The sequence below is a fragment of the Phaenicophaeus curvirostris genome, chromosome 1 (assembly GCF_032191515.1).
Source record: "Phaenicophaeus curvirostris isolate KB17595 chromosome 1, BPBGC_Pcur_1.0, whole genome shotgun sequence".
In the NCBI taxonomy this organism is placed as follows: Eukaryota; Metazoa; Chordata; class Aves; order Cuculiformes; family Cuculidae; genus Phaenicophaeus; species Phaenicophaeus curvirostris.
Window position 1 is genome coordinate 127859432 of NC_091392.1, and position 14802 is coordinate 127874233.

General features: G+C 37.9%; 1 protein-coding gene across 10 annotated transcripts in view; it reads left to right on the top strand.

Annotated features, from left to right (window-relative positions):
* Positions 1-14802, top strand: part of MAP7D2 (MAP7 domain containing 2) — an 84794-nt gene that overhangs the window by 60233 nt on the left and 9759 nt on the right. For 3 of the 10 annotated variants that reach the window (XM_069873985.1, XM_069874001.1, XM_069874039.1), the window contains 4 exons: positions 1369-1479; positions 2769-2891; positions 6175-6323; positions 7420-7547. In XM_069873985.1, coding sequence (XP_069730086.1) covers positions 1369-1479; positions 2769-2891; positions 6175-6323; positions 7420-7547 — 511 coding nt within the window. The remainder of the gene's footprint in view (positions 1-1368; positions 1480-2768; positions 2892-6174; positions 6324-7419; positions 7548-14802) is intronic. The other 7 variants (XM_069874010.1, XM_069874024.1, XM_069874019.1 and 4 more) reach the window with 5 other exon arrangements.

Genomic DNA, 14802 nt, shown 5'->3' on the forward strand with positions numbered 1-14802 from the left:
TACTTGTCACAAACTCAAGTAGCTGGCTTTGTTTAGGCAATTGTATTATTGTTTTCTTTTATATTATTCACTTGCCTTTATTTAATTATTATTCCCATAAAAGGACTGTGAAGTAGATAAGTCCTCCAAAATTAAGAATCAATGGAATATAGGATTTCTAATTCTGATTACAAATGTACTTGGCATTTTGAAAATGTAACACAACCAGTGCTTTTAAGAATGAGGTTCCTTCTCTTCTCCCAAAGAGGAGCTAGGCTTGGATGTTCCTGCAGAATTTACCGTAAATGTTGTTCTGCCCGTGATCTCAGAACTGCTGTTTCTGTGCAGAGTCAAATGTTTGTACCGATTATTTCTCGTGTACAAAGAGATCTGGATGTGCAACTGATGTTTTGCAGCATACCAGCATTAAAACCTGCTTTTTAAAGAAAGCACACATAGAGAATTGTGTGCTTTGCTGTAGTGGATGGAGGCAAATCTCGCAGACCCACTGGGGCAATGTTTTGATGTATGTAATAAGGAATGCAGTGACAAGGGCTGCAGAATTAGGGCCACGTATATCTCTGGCTGCAAATATTTTTGGAAGAAATAAAGTTCAAATTTAAGCAACAAATCATCTATGCTTTTAGCTTCTGAGCATCATACAATGATCATCATATACCAGTACACTGTAGTAATGCTTGAATAACATTTTTCTGTCACTCAGTTGGATAGATAGCAAGGCAGTAAAATAGTTATTATACTCAAACAGACTTTGTCAAACAGTATTTCAGAAAAATAAAAGCACTTAGGCAGCTTTGTGTTACTACTCTTTTAATTTCCTAGTACATTCTCGGGTAGAAAGAGATGAAGCTGAATGGCTGGTGCTAGATCAGTCATTTAAACAGCGATTTCTCATTGTGCAAATGCGCAAATGTTGGTTATTTCATTTGCATATCAGAATACCTGAGATCTACCCCAGCTCTTCCAGGCTGAAAGTAGAGAGGAGTGGGAATGGAGATGAGGAGTTCAGAGTTGTCTTGTGTGCTGTAAGTTTTCTTTAGGTGACTTTCTGCTTGTGCTGGTGTTGAATATCTAGTATCAGAGTGACTTCACTCATTCAGACATAAAATATAATTATTTGCCTGTGGTAGTATGAAAGATAGGCTGTCGTAAGACTGTAATGTTAAATTCACAAGCAGAAACGTTGCATCCTAAGGCATGTCTTCTACAAAATACTGGTCCTCGAGCAGACAGGAAAAGATTATGTCATGCCTTATTCAGTGCTATGATTAGAGTAGCAAGGGCCACGAGTGCAAATGTGAGGTTAATTTGGGAAGTTTATCGGAAGTGTGATATGAATACAAATATCTTCAATGCGTCTCTCTGCAGCATGTGACAAACTTTCAGCTTCTACAATGAATCTGCCAAAGCAAATGGAATCGCCAATCAGTAAGCGCCTCTCCTCATCCACAGCGGCAATAACACATTCCCCCGACAGAGGCAAGTGAATGTGCTGGTCTCTTGACCAGCATAAACTCTCCTTCTGCTTAAAGCACTTCTTGTCCATATAACTATGCAGCTCGCTTATGTGCATTATACAAATGAAAACAGACATTTGAGGGACTGTAAGTTAAGACACTAAATAGTTCTGTAGGCTGTCCCGAGGCTGTGCTGCTGTGCTGGAGATCCTAACCAAGCAACAAACTCTGGGGTTTTTTTTTTTACTGATTCTCTTTCAATTTTTGATACTCCAGCAAACAGGGTTGTAAGTACATGCTGTGACTGTAGGAATTTCCTATAACTGTACAGCTCGTGATCTTCCAGCCAAATAATGTAAAACAAGCAAACCAAACATGTGAGTCGACAACAGACGTAGGGTGTACCGTGGGCACAGTTGTGTCCGATGAGCCACCTGGGAGACTTCAATCTGGTGACCAGGGTTGTAGAGCCCTTTAATTGTATTTGAAACTCTCATCCATGAGAGGCTTAGCAAAAGACGATCATCTTGCAGGATTAGTGATTACTAAACACTGCAGAGAGGACTGAAGGGTTTATCCCGCTCTGAACACTTTGGATATTTTTTCATTTGTTTTGTGTGTCTTTTTTGCTTCCTCCTCCCCGGCCTTTTTAAACTCCAATCAGGAAAAAATACATTGACTGAATTAAGTGACAAGGAAGGTTTGTTTCTAGAATTAAAAGAGAAGATAAATATGCTTTTATTTCAGATTTTTTTAGCTTATCAGTAGCTTTGAAGTTTATTATGACAGATGGCTATAAACGTATGCATGCAATAGGAACATCTATAAATGTCATATAGTTGACACGTTTTATAGAGTAGGAAGGAATGAAGGTATTTTGTATAAATAAGACTTAGATAATGTGATCAGACTGCAAATTTTAAATGCAGTCCCATTATGGCTGGCACATTAGTGAGTAGCTGTGCTGTTATACCAAATGTTTCACCTTTTCTACTGGAAAAGAAGGTAAACCTTTTTCTTGCTGAGTCATGAATGCAACCATTTTGCAAAAGGGACCAGGCCTTGTGTAAGAACAAAATGCCTTACTGTATTTACTGTACAAGTGGGAAAATGGTTTAAAATGATGGAGAAACTAGAAACCTTTTTTCTGAGGGAGTGATAATTAACTTTAAATATTTTAGATCTCAAACACCTCAAGGTTTTTTTTTTTCATTTCATTTAATCATTTCATTATTTTTTCAGTTATTTTAATGTAACATTGTTTTATTTCTTTGCATTTTAAATTTTATTTTATTTGCTCCCATCCTTCAGCTCACCGCATGCACCTTAGTCCAATGGAAAACTTTATTGTTTCTCGACTGCTGACTCCCACACAGTCATCTTTAGCCAGAAGCAGAAGTACATTAATGCTTTCTGAGCAGTACAATAATCCAGGTAAAAGTGTGAATTATTCACTTTGAAACTGTTAAAGTATGGGTTTGGTTGCATTTGAGGAGTTGCTGGAAGAAATGGAGTACTACGAACCAAATTACTCTTAATGTTGTCAAACACAATCAATGATGAACTAAGTTGTTCATGAGAGCAGTGTATTTAAAAGCTTGGGAAAAAATGCATCCTCTTGTGTTTCTTGTTCTGAATATCATCTTTATAAAAAGAACATATTTTAAGCAAAAAATTACAAAATCACTAAAATCTATGCCAATAGAAAACTGAATATATATATTTATATATATTAGTAAATATATATGTATTTAAGAAATGTTTTTAGAACAACATGTGACACCTCTCTGAGGCTTTATTTAATATATTAACATCGTCCCCTTTCATAGCTGAATAGCATGTAGAACAAAAATCCCAGTGCACCATTTGAGCCTTAATTATTTTTAGTGGGGTTCTGTTCTTTGCTGTTAAATTACATTTTGCCTTTAACTGTGTGACTGTGTGTATTTTTATATGCATGTGTGTCTATACACATATAAAATGATACTTAGAGGAAAAACAGAAACGCTAATAGAAAGGTGTCAGTTCCAGAAGTTATTGATCTTTAAGAAACTAAAAGTTAGGGATAATAGTTGCTGTTCCTATCTGTAAATTGTAGTTTGATAAACCCCTTATTTTAAAAACATCTATAAAGCTTGTGTTTCCAGTCTCGATAATACTTAGCCAAGTGTCTGACTGCCAGAGTAGTTTCTATTTATAAAGCTGTAACTGGTCATAGTGTTTGCTAAAAGAAGGATGAAAGTTTAACAGCTGTTTTTACTGTTAATAAAAAGGAAAAAACCCCACCCCAAACCCTTGCACCCAAATGCCTGTCTTCAAAAGGAAACATTTGGTCAGTATAAAACTAGTTATAGGCAGTAAAAGACCGATCATCTTTACGATGAGTGTTTTCATAGACTGTGGCTGAAACAGGCTCAGGTCCTGCTTCTGTGCTTTTCATACAAAGCTATTTAAGAATAAGCAGTAAGACTGCTTTCCTTTGTGCATTACACCTTTGTTGCAGTGCATAGGGACATTGATACTGAATGGCTCTATTTTTTTTTCATGTGTTTCTACAGTAAAAGCAGCATCTATATTAATGTGGAGAGGAGGGAGCTGGCCTTTTCTCCCAAGTGACAGAGGACAGAATGAGAGGGAATGGCCTCAAGCTCCACCAGGGGAGGTTTAGGCTGGACATTAGGAAAAATATTTTCACAGAAAGGGTCATTGGGCACTGGCAGAGGCTGCCCAGGGAGGTGGCTGATTCACCTTCCCTGGAGGTGTTTAAGGCACGGGTGGACGAGGTGCTGAGGGACATGGTTTAGTGTTTGATAGAAATGGTTGTACTTGATGATCCGATGGGTCTTTTCTAATCTGGTGATTCTGTAATTCTATGATCTGTTGAAAACAGAAATGTTGTCATATATTACTTGGCCCATGAGAAAATTCTCAGTTTACTTACTGCTCAGGGATCAACTACTGCTAAGACTGAACAAAAGCCAACTTGAAATTGGATCGGTATATTCTGCTCAAACTTTTGAGGTGAATTGCAGGGGCCACCTGCAGATGTTGTTTGCCATGTTGTATTTGATATTGAAGAAATGAATGGGGACTTGCTTTGTCCTTCCCAGCTCGTTTTGTTTGTCAGCTCCCAGCTTTATCTCTCTCTTCATCGCAGGATCCTTAAAGCAGCATGCTGGCATGTCTGACAAGGAGACAATTTGGCCTGCAAACTGCTTTTTCCCCTGAGCTGAAACAGGAGTGCTAATTCTGAGAACAGCTCTCTGGACCAGTGCTCTCTTGTCATTTCCTCACAAGGCAGCCAGGCTGTAGCACATGTTGCAAACAGCGTCAGTACTCAGAGTGGCCACTGACAGCTTTGACAGTAATTGCCAGCAAAAAGGTTGAGGCACATCTCCCATTTGGCATGTGCTTCTCTCTGTAGAAGTAGCTTCCTGAAGAGGGAAGAGGGCTCTTGTTTTTCAAGAGCTCATACTGTGCCTCGTGTCATTATGTTTGGGTCAAAATTGCTTTGTTCTTGCATTTTCTCTTAAGCTCAGAAATGGGGAGACTCAGTTTAAGACTCTCTAGGGCAATGCATTATTGATGTCACTCCGAATCAAAATATTCAGGCAAATAGTTGTTACTGGACACATGTAATTATTTTATTTTACAGTTCAAGTAAAAATACTTAAGGTGTTTCTGAACACTTTTGTTAAATTCAGTGAATTTTTACCAACTTGCTGGAAAGTTGATCAAAGAATACACTGGTCTAGTTAAGCTTAAAAGCATACAAAAATACTTTGTAAGAAATTTTATAGGACTGCCCCCAATTAAAAAAAATTGGAAGTGTGAATTCCTTTATATTTGAACATAATTACTGCTTTTTCAAAGTCAATATCCTTCTTGATTTCAGTTGAGAAAGATTGGAAATACTGTCACGTGGTTACAATTAGTGTCTGTCTTTTATTATGAAAGCATATCCTCTGTTGATTGTTCTGTGTGTATGTGAAAGTTTCATCTTAGAGGCAATATGAGCAAAACCAGGAGTAAAATGTCCCATTTGAAAAAAAAAAAAAAAACCCAAACAAAACTGTTCATATTGCAAATAAAGAAAAAACAGAGAATTATCCTGTAATCTGTAATGCATATGTCACACTCAAACTGGTGTCTTACCACAAATAACAATAACTGAAATACCTGCAGCAGCATTTAATTTAGGTTTGTGTTTTGATTTTTGTTTGTTTGTTTTTAAATAAGTATTATTTTGAAAAGCAGTTACAATATTTAGGAGCCTTTGCCATCTTTAGACTTTTTTAAAAATAAAAACTCCCTCTCTTCTATTACCTTTCCTGTTTTGCAGTATTTGTTTGAAAGTCACCCAGCTAGAATTGTTTGATTACTCTTTTTATCATATGCAGAAGAAGCTGGAGTTTTCACAAGGGAAAAAAGTTACAGTCATAGTCAGGTGATTCAAAAGGTATGTGAGTAAGAAAGTGATATTTTAGAGATAATTAAATAAAATAAATATCTGAGGAAAGGGTACTTTTAGGGCATTTGTAGTGAATGTGGGACCATGTTGAATGCGAGATATAATGTGATCTTTTGAAACACACTTAAAAAACCCTTGAAAACTAGCTTTGAACATTATAACGCAAAAGTATGCTGTTTTCTCCTCTCCTTTACTTTCTCTGTCTGTGCTCCCTTTTGCTCTTGCTATTGTACTGTAACTCTTTAGTATTCCATATCTGTCCTCGTGTAGCACCAGCTAGTCCTCTTAAATCTCCCTACAAGCCTTCCCCCACACGAAGCACTGACAGAAAGAAGGTGACTTCACCCTCCACTTCTGATGCCATGAAAGGGGCAGCTGCAGCTGAAGTTACTCAGGTGGGTTTGCAATGGTTTTGATGTCACCTCTGGGTAAACTGATGCAGCTTCTGGTTATTATCTTTGCATTCATAAAAATACAGTGCTACCCTGTTGGAAGAAACAACAGTAAGAAAGTAAGCCTTGCATGCATCTGTTGTTTTCATGCTTCTAGTTAGCAGCATTTTAATATCTTCCTCCTCCTGGGAATCAGTGTTGAGCACTGGCATTTGGAACAGCAACACCTTTCACTTCAGGGAACTGAGATTTCTGGCACTGGTGTATGTTTTTGGACTTGCCTGTAACTTGTGGGAACAGGGATGACAAATAGGATCTCTCTACTGAGTATGACTATCCGGTCTTGCTGGTTCATTAGCAAGCTTCACATATTTCAGGAACTTGCCAACTGTATTGACAGTGCCTCTGCTTTATACGAGTTGCTTAACTCTTTCTGTGGATGTTTTTAATGCTATTTGCTTAAAAGATGCATTATTGATCCACTGTAGTTTCCAGCAAAGCCAGAGGTAAGTCACTCACCTTCACTAAGCCTATACAATGTACGGCACGTTTCAAAAAAATTATGCTAACGCTGTAAAATTGCCATAAAGTCCTGTGTTTTGTCATAGTTAATGGCTGAGAGGCATTCATGCCATCTAAATTAGATGCAAGTGAGAGAACAAAAGTTAGAAGCTAAAGATTTATGTAACGTCTTTCTTAGATGCAGTTCACAGTGTTACAGCCAGCGGTATGGCTGCAAGATGCCTGGCTGCACTACTTACTGCCCACATCTTAAGAGGTATTGCAGGAGCATATAGGTGATTTTGAAAACTCCACCCAGTGCCACCACCCCTCCCAAGAGCTCTTGGAGAAGCTCTAATGTGGTGTTACTTATCTGCAACTTGTGTACTATATCCATGCAAGACACAGTTGGGTTTTTTCTGTGTCTATGTGCAATAAAAAACTATGGACTTGTGTTGTGAGCTGGTGTTTACAAAACTTTTATCTTAAATGTATACTGCACAAATCTGCTTAAATGCTGTTTTGTTAATAAAGCTATCAAATATATTTTTGATGCGTTGGCCCTAATTATGGAAACTAAAATAAACTGTGTTTCTAGACTGAGAAGATAAAGAAAGAGAAGCGACCTACAACACCTGGTTCATCATCCGGTATGGGATCTCCTCTAAGAAGGTCTGATTCTCCTGCTGCCATGTCCAGAAGATCTGCATCACCTGCAACACCTAAGTATGCCTTTCTTGTTAGTGGTGTGATATGCTGTGAGTTTCAATAGGAGAAGTAGATTCTCAAGGAACTTTCTCTGAAGTGTTGTCGTAAATCTAGTTAATTTTAGTCACACATACACACGTATACAGATGGAGAGAGATATAAAATTAACAGATATAATATGTAAAATTGTGTTAATGGTCACCAGAGACACTTCTCTGCCTTTTCCTAGACTTTTGAAAGTATCACGGGGCATTTTATAATTCATGTGCAATTTTATTTGACGTCTATTTTTAAACATGCTTTTGGTTTAAATGGTTTTGAAGAAACTCTACCTAATGTGAAGAAATGCACAGAACAGGAATACTAACTAGAAATTCCAGCATTTAAAATCTGCATTTCCTGTTGCTGGCATGACCATCTGGTTCCATAAATATACTTTAACTATGCGTCATCTAAACCATTAGATTTAATCTTCGCTTATTTGCAGACCTCTGTGGGTTTGCTCTTTATTACTATTTCTTTTGGGTTTTTTGTGCAGAGTTGTGGACCTATAGTATATCTGGGCTTACTAGCAGCTGAGTTGCTTTTCTTAGTTGTCATTCAAGCCTGTAGTCAGTGTGCCGCAGCTTGCAACTCACAATTCTAAGCAAATGTGTCTTCACCTTCCTTAGAAAAGGATATTAAGTCTGGCTCAAATGCAGAAGTATGCTGAAATAGTCATGGTCTGTAGTTGTCTACTTTTCTTGATGGTTTGGGTTTTTCTCCCCTAGACCCATGCATCTCATTTCTGTCTTGAAAATTTTCTCCTTTTGTTTGATTTTAGATTAATTTTTTTTTTAACCTGGCCACATTCCGAACCAGTCTTGATGATCCTCTTTCTGACAAATTTCTTCTGCTTCAAAAACTAGCTGGTGTTTCTTTTCTGTCTCAGCTCTGAGCACGCAGATATTTAACGGGGTGTGATACTGTGTGTGAATCTGGTGTTAGACAAAATACAGGAAACCACCTGGCTTTGGGCATTCTTTCTGTTTTCGACATCACTTGGATACAGCTGGGAAATTGCAATTCTTAGTTCCTATTACAGGGCTAGACATTATCACATTTTCAATGTTTTATACATGTCATCAGAATCTGAACGATGTAAATATTTTGAAGAATGAAATTTTACAAAATGCTAATGACAATGAGCTTTTTTCATTACTTTTGAGCAGATGATTATTTGGTGGCACTCTAAAGCATACAGACAAAAGTTTGAGCTATAAAAACATGTATTGTGCTGTAAGTACTGATATTCCTTGTTCAGAATGCGTCTTTCAGTTTGCTCAGCCAGTATAAAAGACATACCAAGAGACGTATTTAGTTAAGCAAAATGACTGGTGGGCAATGAATTGCTGTGAGTGAAGCATATTGAAAAGGTTGGTACAGATCATCCCAGAAGACATCTGGGGGAAAATAGAAAAAGACTTTGTGAAGCCAACAGATGTTTAGTCCTTCATGAAAAAAGTAGGCTCAGTCTTAATTTGTAGCACTGATTTCCATAAAAGGTTAGACAAAAATGAAGGCTTTTATCCCAGAGGCACAAATTATGAGAACCTTTTTATATTAAATGTTTTCATGCCTATAAGCAATATAAACTACTGGGTTTAGAGGAAGAAGCAGATGCTAAATGGAGGAATTAAGCAGCCTACTGGTGGGTTTCTCTGTGGTTGTGCGCCATAATAGTTAACCCTTTTCTTTTCCTATTTTTTTTCCTTTTTTTTTTTCTCTTCCACAAGAGAATCTGATTCTGACCGGTGCTGGAAATGTATTACTGAGCATTTAATCTGAACATGGCCCAATTAGAATACAACACTCTCCTTGACCTTATGAGAGATACAGTAAATAGTTTAAATCCATGTTTATTGCTACTGATTGCAGAAGGACAGTTCTGCGTCAGCACTCTTGAAACTTACCTTGAGAAATATAAAACAAAACAAAAAAAGGCATCCCTATCACCATATTGTATTTTTCATTATAAAAATACACATTTCTTCATGCAGCTAAAATGTCAGATAACAATCTGTCTGGTCAGTGGATTTAAATAAATGTAGCCGGGCTTTTGGAACCTTCCTTTATTGTATAACAGATTATGTATAAGATTGTATAATCTGATCTTTTCATTTAAATATAACTGTGGAATTTAAGTATATTTCTAATGTGACTAAATATGTAGACAAGTATTCATTCTGCTTGCAAACTTGACAATCCAGCCAAAAAAATAACCCTGGAATAAACATGTATACATATTGCACAGTATTAGTAGCTAGTGATTCTGTATTAGCATCTTAACTTCAAAAGCTGTTGAGGAGAGAATAGAGTATGGCTAGTGACTTAGATGGTAAATAGCTGTATGTATTTTTCTTCTTAAAAATATGTGACTTAGCATTCAGGTTTTCTTGGTGGTGTTCTAGTTCTTCACAGTCATCACCTGGTTTGTGAGTGGTAGCTGCTTGTCCTCTTTATGTGTTACTTCATTATTTATTAATTAAAAAGACCTTTCAGTATGATAAAGTAGCTGAAACAGGCTCAAACAAGACAATAAAGCTTCAACCCAAGGAGAGACAGCAATTGATGGCAGAACAGATTTGCAGTAATCAGATAATAAAACAGAAATGTTTGAAGGTGTGAATTTTATTGAGAAAGCAAAAATGATCAGCTCAAAACCATAATGTCCAAAACAAAGTAATACGAACCTGAAAATGAGAAAAGGGGTAGGAGGTAGTAAAAATACATTGAGCAATAATTAAAAGCAAGGAAGGAATTAAAAAATTGAAAATATTTGTAAAAGTAAAATATATCAAGAAACCTCACAGAAGAAAGGAACCTAAAACTATTGCTTTGAATTCAGTGTGGGTCAGTCAACAAAGATGAAAGTTAATGGATTTAGAGAGTTGGGATAATTGAGAAATATCTTTTATTTTTACAGTTGCTGTTGGTTACTGATTGTGTAAAGTGCTCCTGTTCTTTAGATCTTTCACAAGATCAATAACACCAGGAGGTTTTGGTAAATTTTTCTGATGCTTTGTCTTCGAGGATCTATACATTAATCAGTTTATTCTTGCAGTATCCCTCAGAGAATAGGTAAGTGTCCTATCTTATAGATCGACAAAGCAATAAAGCCCATGTCCTTCACATGTCTTTGAGTAAATAGTCCCTGTGAAATCAATGGGACCTGACTGAATCAAGGAAGCAGGATTTAGCTTTGGGTGTCTTCAGATAATCCATAATATAAGCCAGTAAATAAAAATCGAAAGCTCTGACCAACAAGCATCTCTGTTACATTATTTTGCTAAAGCATTACCTTATATGAGCAGGGGGAAGGGAAGGGAAAAGGGACTGCAGTGCTGGTGGGTGATTCTTGGTTCATTTCCAACTCCCTATTTGTGTCGCTGTCTTGTGTTTATAGGTTTGCTAACTGAACCTGAAACTTCATGGTTCTTCAGGGCAACATCCCACTGCAGCCTTTGGGACACGCTTTGATGTCACAAATGCATGTGCTCAATCAAATTATAGGATACTGAAGAAATATGAATCTAGAGTAGTACTAAATAGCCCAGAATTTTAGAAGCTTTTAAAATTACCTTATTAGAAAGGTGTCTGCATGTGGCAAATTCCTCACAGAAGTAGCTTGTTTGTCCTGCAGTGACCTAGTTTTAGATTTTATTTGATATTAGCTTTGTTTTGCCTTGGAAGGATAAAAACAATGGGTAAAACATTGGATCAGTCCTATTTTGAGGGTTTTTTTTCAGCAGCTAGGCAAGGAGTGGGCCAATTTTATATTTTGAAAAAAAATCTGTAATAATGCAGCTATCAAAATCACTATTCTATAGATCTGTGCTGAGTTGGTGTGCTATTAAGGAGTTTCAGAGAGAAGTGAATCTGTCTCTGGCTAGAAAAGATCAAAACTAAGAGTGAAAGAAAACTGCTTTTGAGAAAATATCACAGATAGTAAAGCAAAAATGTCAGAACCCAGGAACAGCTTGTGATCAGAGCAATCTCAGAAAGCAGGTTTGGAACGTGCAAGTCTTTGGTGTGGTTTCAGGAGAGCTTTTGTTGAATTAATAGGGAGATAGAGCAAAAATATCATTCAGCCCTGGCTTTGCTGCACATTTCTGATTCAAAAGCAGCCTTCTGAACTGCTGTAACTGATGACCTGTCACGTACCTGGCTTTTCAAGAAATCGTACTGTTCTCTCCCTTGCTGCTTATGGACAAAATTGGATGTGACCTCTGACTTGCTTGTGTGCTATATATACTTGATTTTCTATGCTTACTCAGAACCCCTACTGTGCTCGTCCTGAGGCATTCCTCTGCACTGTGAGCTATCCCTGCTATTCGTCTTTTTAATTAAAATAAGAGCCCTTGTAATTTGAGGACCAGTGGATCCTCAAACCTGATAGAGGTTCTCACAGTGCCGTGTAAGGGTCATGATGACAGCAGCTTCTTACTAGCTGCTGCCCCTCATGTCAGCATAGGGCAGTTAGGTGAGAAAACTAAGACCTCCTGGAGAGAGAAAGATGCTTCCTGTACTTCTGTATTTCCCTGTAAAATCTAGTGGCTGAGGTGAGACAACTTTCAGGTAACTAACATGCTGCAATTTCTTGGATTTTGAGGATTTGTAGTCTTAATTCTCTGTTCCTTATCAGGCAGGCTTCTGTGTTCACACGTTCTTACCAGGGTTTCTTTACATCCCATTCCTTTAAAAATATTTTTAAACCTAAGCAGACCCCTGTGCAAACTTTTATACATTTTCCCTTAGTAATCCCATTTTTCTGTCTTCACAGTGAAGTTTGGCCCTTCCTGGATAATAGTGTAATGTAAATACTATTCCAAGGAGTACTTTTTTTTCCAGTAACAGTTCTGGCTGTGTCTAGGAATGCTAAAGATGCTAAGTTGACAATATGTTATAAATACAGGGGAGGAAACAGTGTTCATTTAATACTTTCTACTGGCATCCAATAAATTATTTAAAATTACTGAAAAAATGTTCTTATTCCCAATGGGCTTTCTCAGCTTTTCACTCCTCGCACTGCAGTGTTGGCATCCTTGCAATAATGACTCTTTTATGTGTGTCTCCCTTTTAGTGGCTTTAAAAGAAGCAAAGCTATACTTGTCTCTTATTCTTCTGGCTAGTGAGAAAGAAAGAATTTCTGTAGGTCTAAAAGTTCAAAGATACTTTATTTCAATAATAGATTCAGCACATGTTTCTAGTCCAACAGGTAAGTTGGGCAGCCGGTCTGCTCTAATTCCTATTCAATGCAAGATACATCACTCTCATGACTAGACTTCTTCCTACCAACCTCTTTGATTGTCACATCTTTATTAGAGAACAATTACTTCTGTGCTAATACTGAAAATGACTCAGCCTTAGTTATCTGACTGTTTTCCTGCTCCTGTCATAACAAGTTAAATAAAAAACATTGCAAGGAACGTGTGGTAAAGTTGGAAATGTAAACCAAACACAGCGAGAAGGCACTGCACTTTGAAGAAGTGTCTGATCAGCAAGAAGCATCCTCTGTGCTGCAGAGAGGCGTAAGAAAGGTTGTTTGCTTTTTATTATGCATTTTTAAGAAATGCAGTTGGAAGTGACTGTAAAGATGAGACACATAACAAGATGTTTGTTTGTAGGTGAGGCCCAAGAGTCTGTCTATAATCTAAAGAGAAAACTAAAGATAATGGCTGATGTTGAACAAATCTCGTTTTTAGCCATCTTATTGCCCGTTTTTTACAAGTTCTGGAAACAGACTTGACTGACTGTCTTCCAAAGTCTATTTCTGTCAGGGAGCAGCAGGACCAGGCTGCCCGGCAAGGCAAGCCAGGAGCCGTGGGTGGCAGCAGAGCAGACAAGGACAGGGACCTCGCCCACAGGGCCTCATCCCACAGAAGGAAAAAGAAGTGAACAGGGCAGGTCTGGTGATGGTGACCAGGGTCAGACAGGAGTCCAATGATAGGCAGCAAAGGCTTTAAAGAGGTAGGTCCGAGGACAAGCCAGGACATCAGGTCAGGATCAGCAGGTTAGGAGGCCAGGAACAAGCGTACCTACAGCTTAGCTCAGGCGAGGACCAAGGGCGAGGACCTGAGCTGGCAGAGAGCTCCTGGGCCTGCAGGCAGAGGGCACCTGAGCTGAACTTCTAATTTAGTTGGGTGCTACTGTTTCACCAGCCCAAGGGCTTGTGGAGTCTGTGATAGCTTGTCGGTGGGAGTAAGAAAGTATGGGTGGTGCAATAGTCTGTAGTCTTTTCCTCCCAACAACGTGGGCAGCTCTGAACGAGTTCTCTGTATTCTGATGTCTCAACATCTGTCAAACAGAGCATATTATGTGGAAAAGAACTCTTTCTTCTCCTGAATTCATAAACTGGTGGAGGGAGGGGAGTTGAGAGATGTTTAATTTGTATTGCCTGCTCTGTAATGTAAATGTTGTTCTGATTATAATAGTCTCTGGCCACACAATACTATACTTAGATCTGTTCAAAACTGGCTGCTCCAGTCCATTAATTTTTAGCTGTTGTCCATGTTTTTCATGCTTGTGGTCTGATAGAATGAGGGCATAGTCCAGAAGACATGTTACAATACATAAAACTCTATTTTGTAGATGAAAAAATTGGTAAGGGGTAATACATTTATATCATATGTAATTTATAATTCTATAATTTTATATCGTATAATTGCATATCCTTCAGGAAGGTTAAAACTGCATGTATAATGTTCATTTTAGTGTAAGATTATTTATTCTAATGGCACTCAAATACATCGTTATTTTAAGATTGTAATCTCTCTACTTCCATAGTACTTAGCCAGACAATCCAGCTTTTCTTAATGTTACAAGTATTTACCACTAGCTACTTGTGTTACATAAATAATGAATGGTGTTTGTGTGTAGTTTTATGTTTCCTCCTAATCTAGTCTCTTTAATGTGCACCTATATTCAGTGAATATCAAGTATCTTTACCCTTCCTCTTACCCAGAACGACATTCAAGGTTATCATTTCACCTAAAGTATGCAACAATCAAACCAGCCATCGGCAGTGTTGCTGCTGTGCATTGCGATCACCACAAGTGCAGCCATGGAAAAGGTCACAGGGGGCTCAGTTTTGGGCCCTGAGTCTATTTTGTTGGTGCTGACTAAAGCGCAAACTGGAACAGCAGAGCTGCCTGTATACTGTTCTGGTCAGTTCTGTCTCATTTTGTAGTACTGGATTTTAGCTTCATATGTAGTATTTTTGGTGCTGTTTTGG